Source organism: Trichogramma pretiosum, unplaced genomic scaffold (genome assembly GCF_000599845.2).
Source record: "Trichogramma pretiosum strain Unisexual culture from Peru unplaced genomic scaffold, Tpre_2.0 scaffold18, whole genome shotgun sequence".
Taxonomy (NCBI): Eukaryota; Metazoa; Arthropoda; class Insecta; order Hymenoptera; family Trichogrammatidae; genus Trichogramma; species Trichogramma pretiosum.
In genome coordinates, this window is record NW_019641681.1 from 2,078,803 (window position 1) to 2,093,594 (window position 14,792).

General features: G+C 40.9%; 1 protein-coding gene across 2 annotated transcripts in view; it reads right to left on the reverse strand.

Moving 5' to 3' along the window:
• Positions 1–11,348: 11,348 nt before the first annotated feature.
• LOC106660217 (LIM domain-containing protein B-like) overlaps positions 11,349–14,792 on the reverse strand; it is a 79,948-nt gene continuing 76,504 nt past the window's right edge. For both annotated transcript variants that reach the window (XM_014383137.2, XM_014383134.2), the window contains exon 5: positions 11,349–14,413. In XM_014383137.2, the coding sequence (XP_014238623.1) occupies positions 14,251–14,413 (163 nt within the window). In that variant the 3' untranslated portion in view covers positions 11,349–14,250. The remainder of the gene's footprint in view (positions 14,414–14,792) is intronic.

The window sequence follows — 14,792 nt, forward strand, 5'->3', positions numbered from 1 at the left end:
TAACACACTCGCAAGTTAAGTGCAGTTCCCTTTGGGACACGAGAAACGCGTTATATCCTCTTACCCTACTTTACTCTACCGCCAACATCTTCTTCTGTTCCCTTCTTTTTCTGCTTGGCAGCAGTCGTCATGATTTTCATCTCATTTATGACTTGCTTCTCTTCCATTTCTTACTTCACTTCGGCGTTACACGGTATAATGAGTCAACAATTGTTCAAGCAGATCTCCCCCTCTTTAATGTTAATTTTTCTTTACGAGATATCGGAATTCTAAACTGTATAGGAAGGGAAAGATATGACGTATGCAAAAAATTAGTTCTGTTTATACTCAAATTGATGATATTTTTCTGGTCTTATAGCTTTAGTTTTTTTTGTTTTATTATGTCTCATGAAAAATGTTAAAAACCAAGTTTAAAACTTGAAGCTTAGGAATAACAAAATAAAAATTGAGGACAAAAATAGAGAAAAAAGGTTCACAGTTTCATTACTACATCAAGTTAATAATGTACTAAAAAAAATAAGGTATCTCCATACAATACCCAAATACTAAATGTTATATACACATCTCCATGTTAAACACAAGTACGCATTATATGTATTATACAAATTCGGTCGTTAACAGCGTAAAATATTAAGCGCGCTCGCTTGCCAGGAGGTGAGCCTGGGTAAATTAATTACACACTTTACTTGAGCGGAAGAAGGCTCGCGTTGCCGCGCGCACTTTCTTTTTCTGCTTTCGCGTACACACGCACAGTTGTAATAGTGGTAGTACTAATAGTAGTAGTACCAGGTACAGTATACAGTCGTATAACGTTCTGTGCAGTGATGCCGTACGTATATAACTAAATTTAAATTCAAACGGCGAGAAAAGAGAAAAGTGTTGAGAGAGAGGCAAGGGCAAGATGGAGCTTTATAGGAGAGAAAGAGAGAGAGAGAGAGCATAGTGGCGAGAGCTCGTGGAAGTAAAGCCCGTCTTAATTACGGGGTTGGATGTCTAATTAGAAGCAGTCTGTGAGAAAGGAGAGGTATATAAAGCCGCTGCCGCTACTACTGTAGCTGCTGCTGTTATTCTAGTTATATGGACTCGGTTCTGCTATACTTTATATATCTGAATTGCAATCTACTTTTCGGAAGTTTAGCCAGTGATTTTTTCAATATATATTGATAACAATAACTTAATTACTAAATTATAATATGAAAAATTGCCTGTTTGAGCTTCGACCAAATAATGCTTGTGTGGACTTCACTCGGTATTCTGCACTATAGTTGACATTAGTACCTCACTATTATCTGAATCTGAATAAGGTAAAATGTGAAAAAGTAAAATAAGCTAAGTGCGAAAGAGATAAAAAACTTTTGATACGTCGCTTAGGTTTTACGTGGAAGGATATAAAGCGTGTCATAAAAGTATGGATTATGGATACCTCTGGATATCTCGCACAGCATGCGAAATAAAAAAAATCTAAAACTCCATGTCTGACTTATTTTTTGACGAGGAATAGAATGGTGACTTTAAATTTTACCTTGTACATAACCTTAAAGTTACAGTGACTCAAAAATCGATTTTTCAAATAGGAGCCCCCGTTTTTTATTTCTGATTTGAAAAGAGCGAGAAATTTCACGCTCAAGTTTGCCGTTAGTTTTTTTTTTTTTTTCAAGGACATTTCAAGGTTGCTCAAGACCAATAATACCCCCCGTATAACCTAAAATTAAGCTCGAATAAGTAGTTTATTTTTGAACTGCAATGCTCCCAAAATTACCATAAAAAAACAAAAAGGCATATTCAAACGCATTCCTCTTCAAGCTCTTAAGTTATAATACCAAAGTTTAAGCGATGATTCTCGGCGACTCATATTATAACTACATACACTACGTACACTACAGTAGCTATTCGCTACTGTGTGCGATGCTCATTACTACTTGAAGTGCTAGGCAAAACGAGTGTTAAAAAAATGTCGTTTGGTAGAATATTCCAAAAAACTGATTCCACCGAGAGTGAAAAAAAAGGAGTGCTACTGGTGTATCCCAAGGAAATAAAAAATTAAAACCAACTGGAATGTGAGTATCATTATAATATATATGTTTACTATAAAACGGTTGCGCTTAATTTAAACACTTGGCGTCCATAGGCCTACTGTAAAATTACTTGCCGTTAAACAATGAGAATGATATTTATAATTTCCATTTAATAAAAACTATTTCTTTCTTCAACAATTAATTTTTTCAATTGGTTCATAACATACATTGAATTTATGTATTTTAATTTCAGTTTACGTCAACAAAAAGTGTGGTCAAAAATTGACTCCATCTTAAGTGACCGATGTGATCAATCATATGATTTACACCATTTGTGTGAAAAGGGATGGAACAAAAAAGTGCGAAAACAAGCAAAACAAATTAAAAATGACACATTTTATGTTAATTTGAAAATTACATGTTAATTATAACATTTATGTTCGTTAATAATACAATTTATTCATTTCATATGATAATACCTTTCAATAAAAGAAGTTGTATCTTTTTCATACATTTATTGACTTCTTTTATCTGTATTAATGCTATTAAGGGGATGAGATGGCGTTTCGAGTTGATATTTGAAGTAGCAAGTTGTAAAAAATAAAGTAAAGATTGATTTGTCTTAAGCCCTGGCGGGATCCAATCACTTGCTGGAACGCGATCTGTGCTCCGTGGCCACCTAGCGGCTAAAGTAACCCGAGCCATCAATAATTAAACAACTCGTAGAGTTATTAGTTTCTCCGGTAGTCCAGGAGATTGCATGCTTCTTCCGTAAATCCGAGAGTGCGTACATTTCATTATATAGCCGCGCATCGATGGCGACAGCGGTAGCAACGAGGTGCAAAGTGAGGAGTGTCTCTATAAGTGCGCGTCTAGAATTGCACGCAGTTTTACTGGTATAAAAACTGAAACTTGAAAAACATAAAATTCATCTAAAATTGGTCTGCATTCTCTGCTGGACGTCTTCATTGATTTCTTCGAGAAGAGGGTGGGGGGGGTCAATTATTCAATTTTCTATGAAAAGAACTAGAAATCGACATTACCGATATTGAGGTACGTTGTAACTATTGTACTCTTAAGTCTCGTTACGACAGAATTAGACGGGGGGGGGGGGGGGGGGGNNNGGGGGGGGGTTGTGTACTGCAGTTGTCTCTTTCGCAATATAACTCGCCATGGCAGGCAAAAATAAGTGCGTGCTTATTAGCGCTTGAGCGTAGGGCTCCCCCTTACATTCAAGAGTCTCGTAATTGTTATATACATGTATATTTAAACTAATTGATACAGACAAAACGAGCAAAGGAGAGAGAGAGAGAGAGAGAGAGAGATAGATAGATAGAAAGCAAAAGCAAAGAAAGACTCAAGCTACGGCTAATTCCGAAATTTCCATGCACTTGCGTTTGCGGCCGTTATTATACTTATTACGCACGTACATATTATATGCAATACTACTGCAAAGGGTGATGTGGGTGTAGGGTTGACTGTACTGCACACATGCGCGCATGCAAGAGATGTGCATCGGCAGAGCGAGCAAGAGAGAAAGAGAGGGAAAAAAGAGTAGTGAAGTGGCTCATTAAAAACGCTCGGAAAGGTCGCGATATATCGTCGAGTTCACTAAACGTTTTTTCAATTTTGCCATCTCTTGAATACACTGGAGTGTATACATGTGTGCGAGTGCATGAACACATAAGCCTCTCTTCACTCTTCAGCAATGTTTTATGTATAACGTACAACAACATCAACGAGCACATGTACGTACACAGAAACGTCCTCTTAGGCAAGCTCCGTTTTCTATACCTAAATAAGCGCAAGCTGAGAGTGAGAGAAAGAGAGACGCTGCATGCGGTATAATTAATTATGTTGTTTAATTATCAAGCAGCTAATTAGGCGCGTAATTATAAAAGGAAAACAATGCGCACACCGAGCGACGAACACACAAGATGCTGCCGTTACCATCAAGACTGCTTGTCGAATTTTGAAAATTCTTTAATAGCATTTGGACTGTACTCTTTGTCGTTTTCTCTTCTGGCATATTTATAAGCCGATCAGTTTTCTAAACCAACGGTTGTAGGGTGGCAGGATTATTATTTGTTCTCGAATCCGAGGGAAAATTGGTCCAGTCTAATGAGATATCAAAAATATGTTCGCATCATGTTTTTCATTCCTGAGCCTCGTGCAATAGCAACAGCTCGCCAAGTCTCCTTCGAGCGCGGTGTAATTGCTTTTTCTAATGGTCATACTCAATATGAATCGTTAACGTGCCACTCACGCGCTATATTCGCAATTAAAATTATTCAACTCTCTCACAATTAGCCCATGGACATTCGATTTGGCTATATTCATGCGTCGCTTGAGCACATAGTGGTATCGGTGAGTATATAATAACCCGTAGGCGAATGATTTATCGATTACCAATCACACGCAACTTTTTTTTAGATTCGCGCACACTCACGCGACCGTGGATATTAGTCTTAGGCTTCAAGAGTGAAGAGAATTTGTTACGCATCGACACACACACACACACACACACACACACACACACATTTAGTTCGGAATTCTCAGGTACTTTAACTCGATTACCAGCGGTGATTTAGACACGCGGCAGTTGCATATCGCACGCAGCTCTTTGTTACGCGACATCCTGCGCGCGCGAGGATCAATTTGGCGAATGCCGTACTCATCGCGGAGAGAGCACACACATACACGCACTCTCATGCACTTATGTAAGTGTGTGTGTGCGCGCGTGTATACATCCTACGCCTTCCCGGTAAATCCTCAAGAGTGCGGAATCTGGAGAATCTCCTCTTCGTTAGGAGTAGCGCATTATATATAGCTGCGCGTCTTGTAGATATACGAATGTATACTTCGAAGACGTACATCTAAAAGGCCAAGTGACGGAAAAGTCCTCAGCATCGGTAGAGAAAGAAAAAGAGAGGTACGATTCATTGGTAGCGCCGCGCGTAGCTGCAGTTTATTTTTTGTGCATACGTGGAGGCTGAATTACCGTTTCAACGAAATAGCCATTGACACTTTTTTTAGCCCCCCGCGGACCGCAATTTGCGCTGGATAAATTGATATTGTAAGTCTGATACTGTTTCGTTGCAATAATGTATAATTATTATTTAATTTCGCGCATGCGTGAACTTGGTTCTGGAATTTTAGGAACGTTTTAAAGGCTATCGATAAATAACAGCTTAATCAAGACTTAGCTGATGATTCATATTTAACCGATAAATTGAACACTTATGTATCAAAGTAGAAAAAACTTTACTACGGCAAAAGATGACAAAATGACTGCCGGCTGAGGTAATGCTTCAGGTAAAAATGAACTATTTATTTGGAGCAAGAAGGAGTCCGGCTCCTTCAGAGAAAAGCCAGATGATAGTACTATATATGTATTGAAGGTGACGCTAAGTTGAATTAACTACGGATTAAATTTAACGAGAAAAAGACTTGCTCGCGGACTCGCTCGTTGTTTCCTTCTCTTTTAGCTAGATCACTTTTTTCGTACCCAAACAGGGCAAGAGACTATGTCTCTTACGCACTATGCACGCAAAACAATGTGATTAAAGATTTTTACAATTTAACTAGGATGTATACGCTCACACGTAGTTGTTGAGTGAACGTCGCAAAAAGGTGTGGGAAACAGCGCGTTGTACTGCCGAACTTTTCATTTATTACCCGTCCCATTCACGGTGCAACAAATTCGCGGCGTCCAGTGTAAAAGGAAGTTTGCTCGGCAAAGGCGAGTACCGGCCGGCTTCAAGGTTAATCAGTCGCAGAAGAAACGAGACCGAGATTTTATCAGGCTTCGCGCGTTTATAAGAAACAAAAACTGTAAATCTTAATGAACTTCATTATATTATAGATAGAGCCTATGGATAAGCTCGAGCTTTGGCCATTCTCACCTCATCCCGCCTTCGTTTTAAGTGCATACATATATACACACATACAATAATTTCCCATGTGCAGCTTTATTTTTCTTGCATCGTATTTCATGAGTGCTCTGGCTATACGTTTAAATTACAAGAATACACACACACACACACACACACACACACACACACACACACACTTACGGCACCGGTGCGCGCTCGCAGAGAGCATCGCGATTATACGCTCGTAAATTCGTCACTTTCGGCTCTTTCTCATTTTCGCACCACTACCACCGCCGCTAAGACTATATAGTACCAGCGCCTCGTTTAACCCGTGTGCGCTGCGAGCTGTATATTATTGTATTATGATATTAATTATATCGGATTCGAGAGGCTCGATACAGAAAGAGAGAGAAAGAAGATCCTCATCTTTAATTAAATCCAGCGCCGATGAAAAGAGAGCTCAGCTGGTGTAGTAGTATATTTATGGCGCGGCGCATTATACACTGCGTTTCGTTAAAATTTTGGAATAGTGTATTCAAAGAAAGTGGGATAAAAACTTCCACTTGGCGCTGTGTCGACTTAAATTAATAACGAGGTTCTGTCTGTCTATCTCTCTCATTCTCTTTCTTTTCGAGAAAGGAGACATAATCAACTTGTGTATATACCACGGTGTATAACCGAGAGATGAGATTTTATGTATTATCATTCAGGATGTTGTTTCGGCTTTCGTAATTTACTTTGAGAGCGCAATGCTGTTACATCTGGGCTCTCTGTGTGAATTTTTGATGAAACTGCATAAACAATTAAAGCGCTCCTTTGTTGGGTATGTAACTACACTTCAGAGAGGGAGACGGGATATAATTGCGTTAACGAAAATTATCATAAAGACCGAGTCAATTTTTAATTTCACAATGCATGAGTGTCTGGTTCAATATAGGGCAACATACATACGAGATAGAAGAGCCAGCCTGGGCGTTCTGCCTTGTTAGATACCTGCCAGAGAGAGAGAGAGACAAAGAGAGAGAGCGAGAGAGTTGGACGATTAGGAGGACGCCGCCGTTGAGTTGAAACGCTCGCGCACGACGTTAAGTTGCCTACGAGAGCAAGAGAGTGAGGGACTGGGTAATCGTTATGGGAGTTGCGTAACTTTCGGGCGTTCAGCCGTTGGCCAATTGTTTGACTAACGAGTCAGGTGGCTATTTGTACAATACTTGTTAAATATAATGAATGGTCGATCGCTATTAGTTGCCCAAGGTATATAAGTTGCCGTCGTTGCTGCTCCTGATTGAGTTTGTGTTCCAAGAGTATACGTATGTGTGTATGTGTGTAAAATTCAATGGAGAAACTGCCAGAAGCTACACTCGGTAGCCTCACGTACGGTATTTCGAAATAATTCAAAAGTTAATAAAGCTCCAATTTTTTTTGGGGAATAGAAGCGGCCACAGTTAGAATGCAACCGAGTATGAAGTTGCGAGCACGGCCCTGAGTGACAACGATTCGAGCTTACATTATTATCGCGAACACGATCGAGTACGACTTACCTCGACGAGATGTGCACGCATAAGCGCGTCCACACTTGTACTTGTGTTACGTATAGCCACAGACCATTGCACTCTCGCATACGGACTCGGCGCTCTGCTTAGCTGCACGCCCAAGCAAGCAGCATACACAGCTATATAGGTGGGTGCCCGCGCGCGTACGTATGGCAGCGGCGCGCGGTGGCCAAGCGGGTGTCTAACTTTTCGACGTAATTAATTCTCCGAGTTAACGCGGAATGCCATAATTAATTCCCAGTGGCTCGCCGCACGAACGAGACTCTCCCGGAGCTCTAGTGCGCGCGCGAGCGAGCGAGTGAGAGAGAATAGTAGCCGAGAGCAAGAGAGAGAGAGAATTGCAATGTCAGAGGGATTGTAACAATATGTACTCTCTCTCGCTCGCTCTCCGATTAGAAACCTTGTAACTCGCGCCCTGTTATATATGCGATTAATTACATTCTCTTTATGAGCCCTCCCCCCCTACCCCCCTCGAAACTCTCCCTACCGACTCTCTCTCTCTCTCTCTCTCTCTCTCTCTCTCTCGCTCTATCTGGCAGCTGTTAATTACCTTTCCCTGGGCAAGAGGCAGAGAGGGTTGGAGGCCGAAGACCGGGGCTTCGCTTCAAAACTACGATTGTTTGCCAGTGTATACCTAGGCCGAATTCCAACTGCTCCCAACGCACGGGGTATCTATCCAAAAGTGCACTCGATGAGTATCGTACATATGCGATGTTTGAACCGAGCGTGCACATATTTACCGTATTCGAAATTCGTCTTTAAAAGGGCAAGCGTAATAATGATTGAAGATATCATAAAACTACTTGGCTTTGTTTGGGGTTCAACATTTTTACAAGCCTTACTTCTCTCTAAAACGCGATGCTTGCAACCGAGCATTGAAATCGGTACAATGAAGAAGCTTATTTTTCTATTTTACTGGCGGATTTCGTACATGCAGTAGTAGGAAATTCAATTGTTTATAAGTTAGAATTAAAATATAATGTTAAAAATAATTCGAATAAAAACAAAATACCATTGAAATAAATGAAACTCGAATCTAGGATGACACATACTCCACGGCACGTAACATTAATGAGCTTGTTTGAATTTTCGTGAAAAAGTTATGAATCCCATTATTTTAATATGCGCTATGCAGCAAGCGCGTTAGCTGGACATCTGCACCATAGCTCATCTTGAAAATTGGTTGGTTGCGATCCAGGAGGCAAGGACAGCAAAGTCTTGCTTGGGTAATGAAAAGTCTTGAACCGAATAGATCGGATAGATTAAAAGAAATAACCTCCAAAATGAAAAAATGAAGAGGAATGGAAAATTCAAAATTAGAGGACCAAAGCTTTGGGAATGCATACGAAAAAGACTATAAGTACACAGCCCGAAATATGTTTTCGATGTGCCTAGATATATATCACGATGTCATATTAGAACAAGTCGCCCATTTCAATTGTGGAGTAGTAGTAGAAGTAGGTTTTTTTATTGGCATTTAAAAAATTTTACTTAGCCATAGTACTTCAATTGTGGAAAACTTAGATGTGCACAATCAAAATAATAAAAAGCAATTATTATTGTCACATGAAAGCAAGCAATCACGTTCAAAGTTTTCTACATACTTGAGTACTATTTTGAAAGATCTGCAAGAACCAGTACGCAGAACTGCATGAGTATCCAACTTTTTCGTTTTACCGACATCAGATGGCTCTGGCATAGAGGATTTCATCTACTTGAAAAAATCCTGCTTCATAACACAACGAAAAGATTTGAATGCAGAATCATTTCATCTTTAAACTTTTTCACGAGTTGCATGTAGATTACATGCATTTTCGTATCCATCATATAGATTGCAACTGATGACCTGTAAAAAGCAATGCCACATTGTTCACCATTATTAATTGATATTTCCTATAATTCAGCTTCGACCCGCATCTATCCATAACTGATCGCAAGTGTCGTTCTCTCTGGGTATAACGAAATTACAATCTCGTCTGCGTGATCTTTGCTCTCTAGGTACACCTCCGATGCATATTGAACGCACGCTAATTAATACAAACACAATCCTTACGGTCCTCGTGGATGTCGATCGTTTGCCTCATTGTGCACAAATGCACAGTTTCTCTCATCGATAAATCGAGAAATCGGAAAGTAGCTGCAAGGGGCTAAGTATAAACGTGTGTACGCATGGTTATACGTACGTACGTATGTGTGTGTGTGTGTTACCATGCTGCCTTCTCTATATGCGTTACACACAGGAAGAGTTTGCCGCGCCAAGGGTGGGAGAGCGAGAGAGAGCAAAAGCGTATATAGCGCTCGGAAAGCCCCAGTGTTAATTAACGCCAAGTTTCAGGACTGATTTACGTGGCGTCTAATTAGCGGGCCTGACGGCGATGTATGTAGCAAGCATTTTGATTGGCCAGGCGCGCCGCCGCCGCGCACAGCTACCTACCTACCCTACCCCCGCTCGCTCTCTCTTTCTCTCTGGTAGAACAGCCACCTTCTCTCTCTTATTTGCTTGAACTGCTACTTCAGCTTTGCTACCGCTGCTACTGCTGCTGTTGCTTATGTGTGAATATGTGTGAGCGTATGCATATTTACCCTTGGTCAGACCTACATAAATATGCCTTTGTGCTACCCTCTTTTGTTATTCGATAATAATGTAACAGCTCTCTCGCGCTTGCTCCTAACAATCCTGACTAATTCACTTTTCGGAAAACAACGCGCCGCTAGGTTTTATCTGCGATTCCGTAGAAAAATGTGCACGAATTGCATCCTCGCACACGCGCGCGCTCGCGCTAATTTGCAGAGCAAAGAATGAAAGAGAAAGAGAGGCACCGACGCCGCCGACACCGATCAAGAGAGCGGATTTATGCATCACGACTCGCGTTACATTACAGCATACCAGTGTGCGAGCGAAACGATGCCAAATAACGACACCGTACTGGCAGTGGCGTCGGCTGCAGCCACGGCTTTCCTTCTGCATTAGCATCACTCACCGTTTTGCACGCCTGACAATTAGCGCATCGCGCACAGTGACTATCCTAGAGAGGAGAGTCTCGAAGCGGCGTCAATTAAGCCTCTGTTTCAGTGGCATATATAGAGAGGCCCCCGACGTTATAAGGCCAAAAATAACGAAATCGCGCGAGCCCACGATTGCTTGCGCAAAATCACACACACACAAGCCGACGAGTATTCTCTTCTTTCTCTCTGATCTTTTTCGGGAGAGCAAGACAGATGCGATCGCGAGCATGAAGAGAGCTGCACTTCGAATAACTGTCGATGATTCTTGGCTGCAGCCTGTTTATATGTATGAAGCCTTTATGGTGCCAAATTGCGAGCAACTGCTAATTTAAATATCATATACGTAGGCTATATAGCTTTGTATAACGTGTTAAAAGTGATAGGCTCGAGCGTTGATTGCACGCGCAAGCGGCATTTTTTCATTTGTAAATTGATCGTAGCAACGGTGCCAGGTGTGATACACAAGAAGCCATTAAATTGGCTAACACACTTTCTCAATTATAATCTTGAGGCTCGAGGTTTAATAAACAAATGAAAACAACTTCCCAATAGAGCCGCTTCGAGTGGAAATAGAGGTGTCACGGAATCTCGGACAGCACTTGCTTACCTGAACAAGTAAATAAATTTTATAAATAGAAAACGAGATTTCTTTTATGCAGCCTGTACGTCGATTGCCGCAGTTTTCACACCGAAAATTTTTATTGAATATATATTTAAAATATGTCGATGTAAAAGAGGAAATTCAGGCTTTATCGGAACAGGATATGTATGCAATGAAATAAAATTGAATCTCGAGATATGTATTTTTTCTGAAAACTTGTCACTTTATTTTAATTAATAAACGTGTACGTGTGTATGTCTTGATCGTGTATGGCGATGTGTTTCATTTTTTCTTTTACTTTTAATATTTTACAAGAGTTCGGCAACGACGCGCGGGGCCCACACAATGGCTTCTTTTTCTTCGTCGCTTCGATTGCGAGCGTAGTGGAAAAAAAGGCTCGCGACAACTAGACTTTTTATCCCTTCCTTTCCTTTTTTTATTACGCATTAGCTGTCTAACTAGTACAATTCTAGAAGTTGAGATGAATCAAATATTAACAAAATTAACTAAAAGGCAAAAGATCTCTCGATACGAGCACTCTGTGTACGGACGACGCGTAGCCCTTTTTTCGTCGTTAAATGCGCCGAATAACATTACAGAGAGCCCGAACAATAGGTACGAAAGAACGAGAAAAAAACTAGTTTCAAAAAGCATCGTGCGTTGATTGATTGATTTCTTTTTTTTCTTTTCTTTGCGTCGAATGCTCGGTATTGAAACTGGTTTTCTCCGGCTCAAAACTTCGAGGCTCGGCTCTCGTGCGTAAAGCCACAGAGTCTCTCGAGACATCATTCGGCTAATGCAGTATAGCAGAATCCTTTTTCTTAAACAGGCTAAAAACAGTTCGACTTCGATTAACCAATGTATATATCACACAAATCTTTTTTAACAATATACAAAATGTATCTTTTTTTTTTATTCATTCGTTCACATCGTCGGGCATTTTTTTAATAACTAGGCTTTTTTGTTATTCGTTTTATTATTACTATTTATTTTCTCGTTCCTTATCAATATGTACAGGATAAATCTAAACGTAACATTCATCATCACGATCACTTACATTAACTCTCACATCACACAATCACACACACTTTCTTTTCGTATGTTTTATAACATATTTATATAATCATACACGTATAATAGAACTAGTTTGCTATTTTTATTTTCAATATTGACCTGATGATGATGATTGAAAAAGTGAAGAGCAAAGTCAATGAACGGCTATTAAATTGTATTCTTTGAAGATATGACGATCGAGAGCAACAGTGCCACAAATGGTTTTTCTCGTTTATCGACCGTTGAATTGACTATTTTAGCTTTTTGCTCTCGCGCACTTTTAAGACACTTCACGCTTACTTTACGCTTCGTTTTACAATCGTCAATTGTTTCTGTAACTTGTGTCTTCTATATACCATACAGAGAGCGTACTTTTCATTTTTATACATACGAGTTTTCGCGGGAGGGGATAATAAACGATTTTTTGATGTACACATTATTGCATATAAAGGAATTTGCATTGATTTGCTTTTCTAGTCAGGTTCGAGTGCCTTCTTGGATATAGCGGGTACACGGAGGAGGGAATTAACCATGTTAATTGAACATACAATTGGTAGCTATTAACTGCTTATACTGAGCCAATATTAACTTGTTGCTGTCGGCATCGATAATGAAGCTGATAATACTCTAGGAATGGAACGCCCAAAGGATCCCAAAACGATTACCATTTGCGTATGCGTTTCAGTATGCATCATCATTCTATTAAAAAAATAAACTTAATAGTTCGTGAAATGATTTTGCAATCGAAATTAACAATTATCTCAGTTATCGAGCTAACAGCGAACAACCAAGATAAATTTACGAGATAATTCCGTCATCTCGAGCGAGAACGCGAACCGTACAGCGCGACACGTTCGAGGAATAATTCGGTTGGCGTCAAATCTTCACTACACTCACACACAACAGAGACACAAACTCTCGCGCGCATTACGTCGCTGCAAAGAAGCGCCTCGCTCGATTAAATTTATTGCTTACACGACGACACACAGCGACTTTGCTCATATTTAGACGCGGCAACACGGGCAGCTTGAGATCGGCTCGAACACAGGGAAAATTGCAACAACTGCGAGGCAGAGGGTTTTATTCATTATTTTTATGATATAAATACATAGATAGAGCGAGAAAAGGTGAAAAACGATTCGCACTGTTGTAGTTTTAATGATTCTTTTCCTTTGTTTTTCTGCTGTAAATCGGATGCAAACCAAAAAATGAAAGAGTAAAAAATATAACGAATATCAATGGAGCGTTGAAACAAAGAACGGCTGAACGAACTCCAATGATGCTATTTTTTTTTTCATTTCTTGATGCAGCAATATCCGATCTTTTATTTAACATAATTATTGCTTTTCTAACTCTGGGTCTCTACTGTTGCACTTTTACGTTAAACGTAAACATCTCACATGACGACAAGTCACGAGCAAAAAAACAACAACGAAGTAACACACCCAATCGAGTTCGGCGCTTGTTCGCTCATAGAAACCTATGTATATAACAGAGAGAATGAGAGAAAGAGATGAAAGGAAAAAAGGAATCCCAAAACACAACATGAGTCATTAAGCCTTCGTATAGCTATGTATAATATAAATTACGTAATGTAGTTGTCCAAGTTCTGAGACGAGGCTCTCGCGCTGCACGAGGCAGAGTTCATCACTGCGATCACAAAAAGAGTTGCACCAGAAGTTCATTTGTATTTCAAGTCTTTTATCATTTATCGCACATACAGAGTCGCGGTCACGCACAGATATAACCACGCAGCACGGCACAGTTTTTTCTTTTCTTTAATCACAAGGTTCAGGCGTCCACGACCATTCGGAGTAAGACGGCGACGCCTGATGCTGTTGCTGCTGCTGGTGAGGATGTCCCATGCCCATTTGATTCATCATGGACATGGGCGGCTGCTGTTGCTGTGGTGGCTGCTGCTGCTGTTGCTGATAATGATGTTGATGATGACCCGGTGGCGGCGGCGAATAGGCGTCCGACCCGGCCACACCACCAACGTCCACCAGTTGCTGATCGGCTGCTGTCGCATTTTGCTGCTGTTGGGCTTGCTGCTGCTGCTGTTGCTGTTGCTGCTGAAGAACCACTGGTGACGTCACTGGCGCGGCGTTTGGTTGGACCTTTTTCGGGCGGCCGACCGGGTTGGCGCCTCATTCGCGGCTTCTTCTGGGCCTGCCTACTTTGCCTTTCCTCGCTGGCATGGCACCATTGCCCGTCGCGGCCGCCGCAGCCGCCGCTGCTGCCACCGATGATGATTTCACCATCTTGTGGAAGTCCGTTTCGCAAACTGCTGCACCGGATAGTTGGTAATACCTGCGAGAGCGAGAGAAACAGAAAAACAAACGGCTTGCATGAGTTTCTTTAGGACTTTTTTGGCTTGAGAGTAAGAAGGAGTAAGAGAGAGAGAAAGAGTAAAAAAAATGCGGCATGTGTGCGAGCGCGCGAGACGACGACGACGTCGTATTCATGAATAATCGTTCACAACCGGTCACGTAAACATCTGTGGCAAAAAAAAGGAGCAAAACGCCGAGTAACACAAAATCGACCGCCATACATATGCATGCAGGCTTGAACATTTTGTCTCTCTCTCTAATACGCGCAGACTCGTGCGCGCTCGCGTTTCTTTGGAAAAATGAGCTGTATAGAGCACACCTATACACTCTACACACATGCAACGGAGGCCACAAAATAT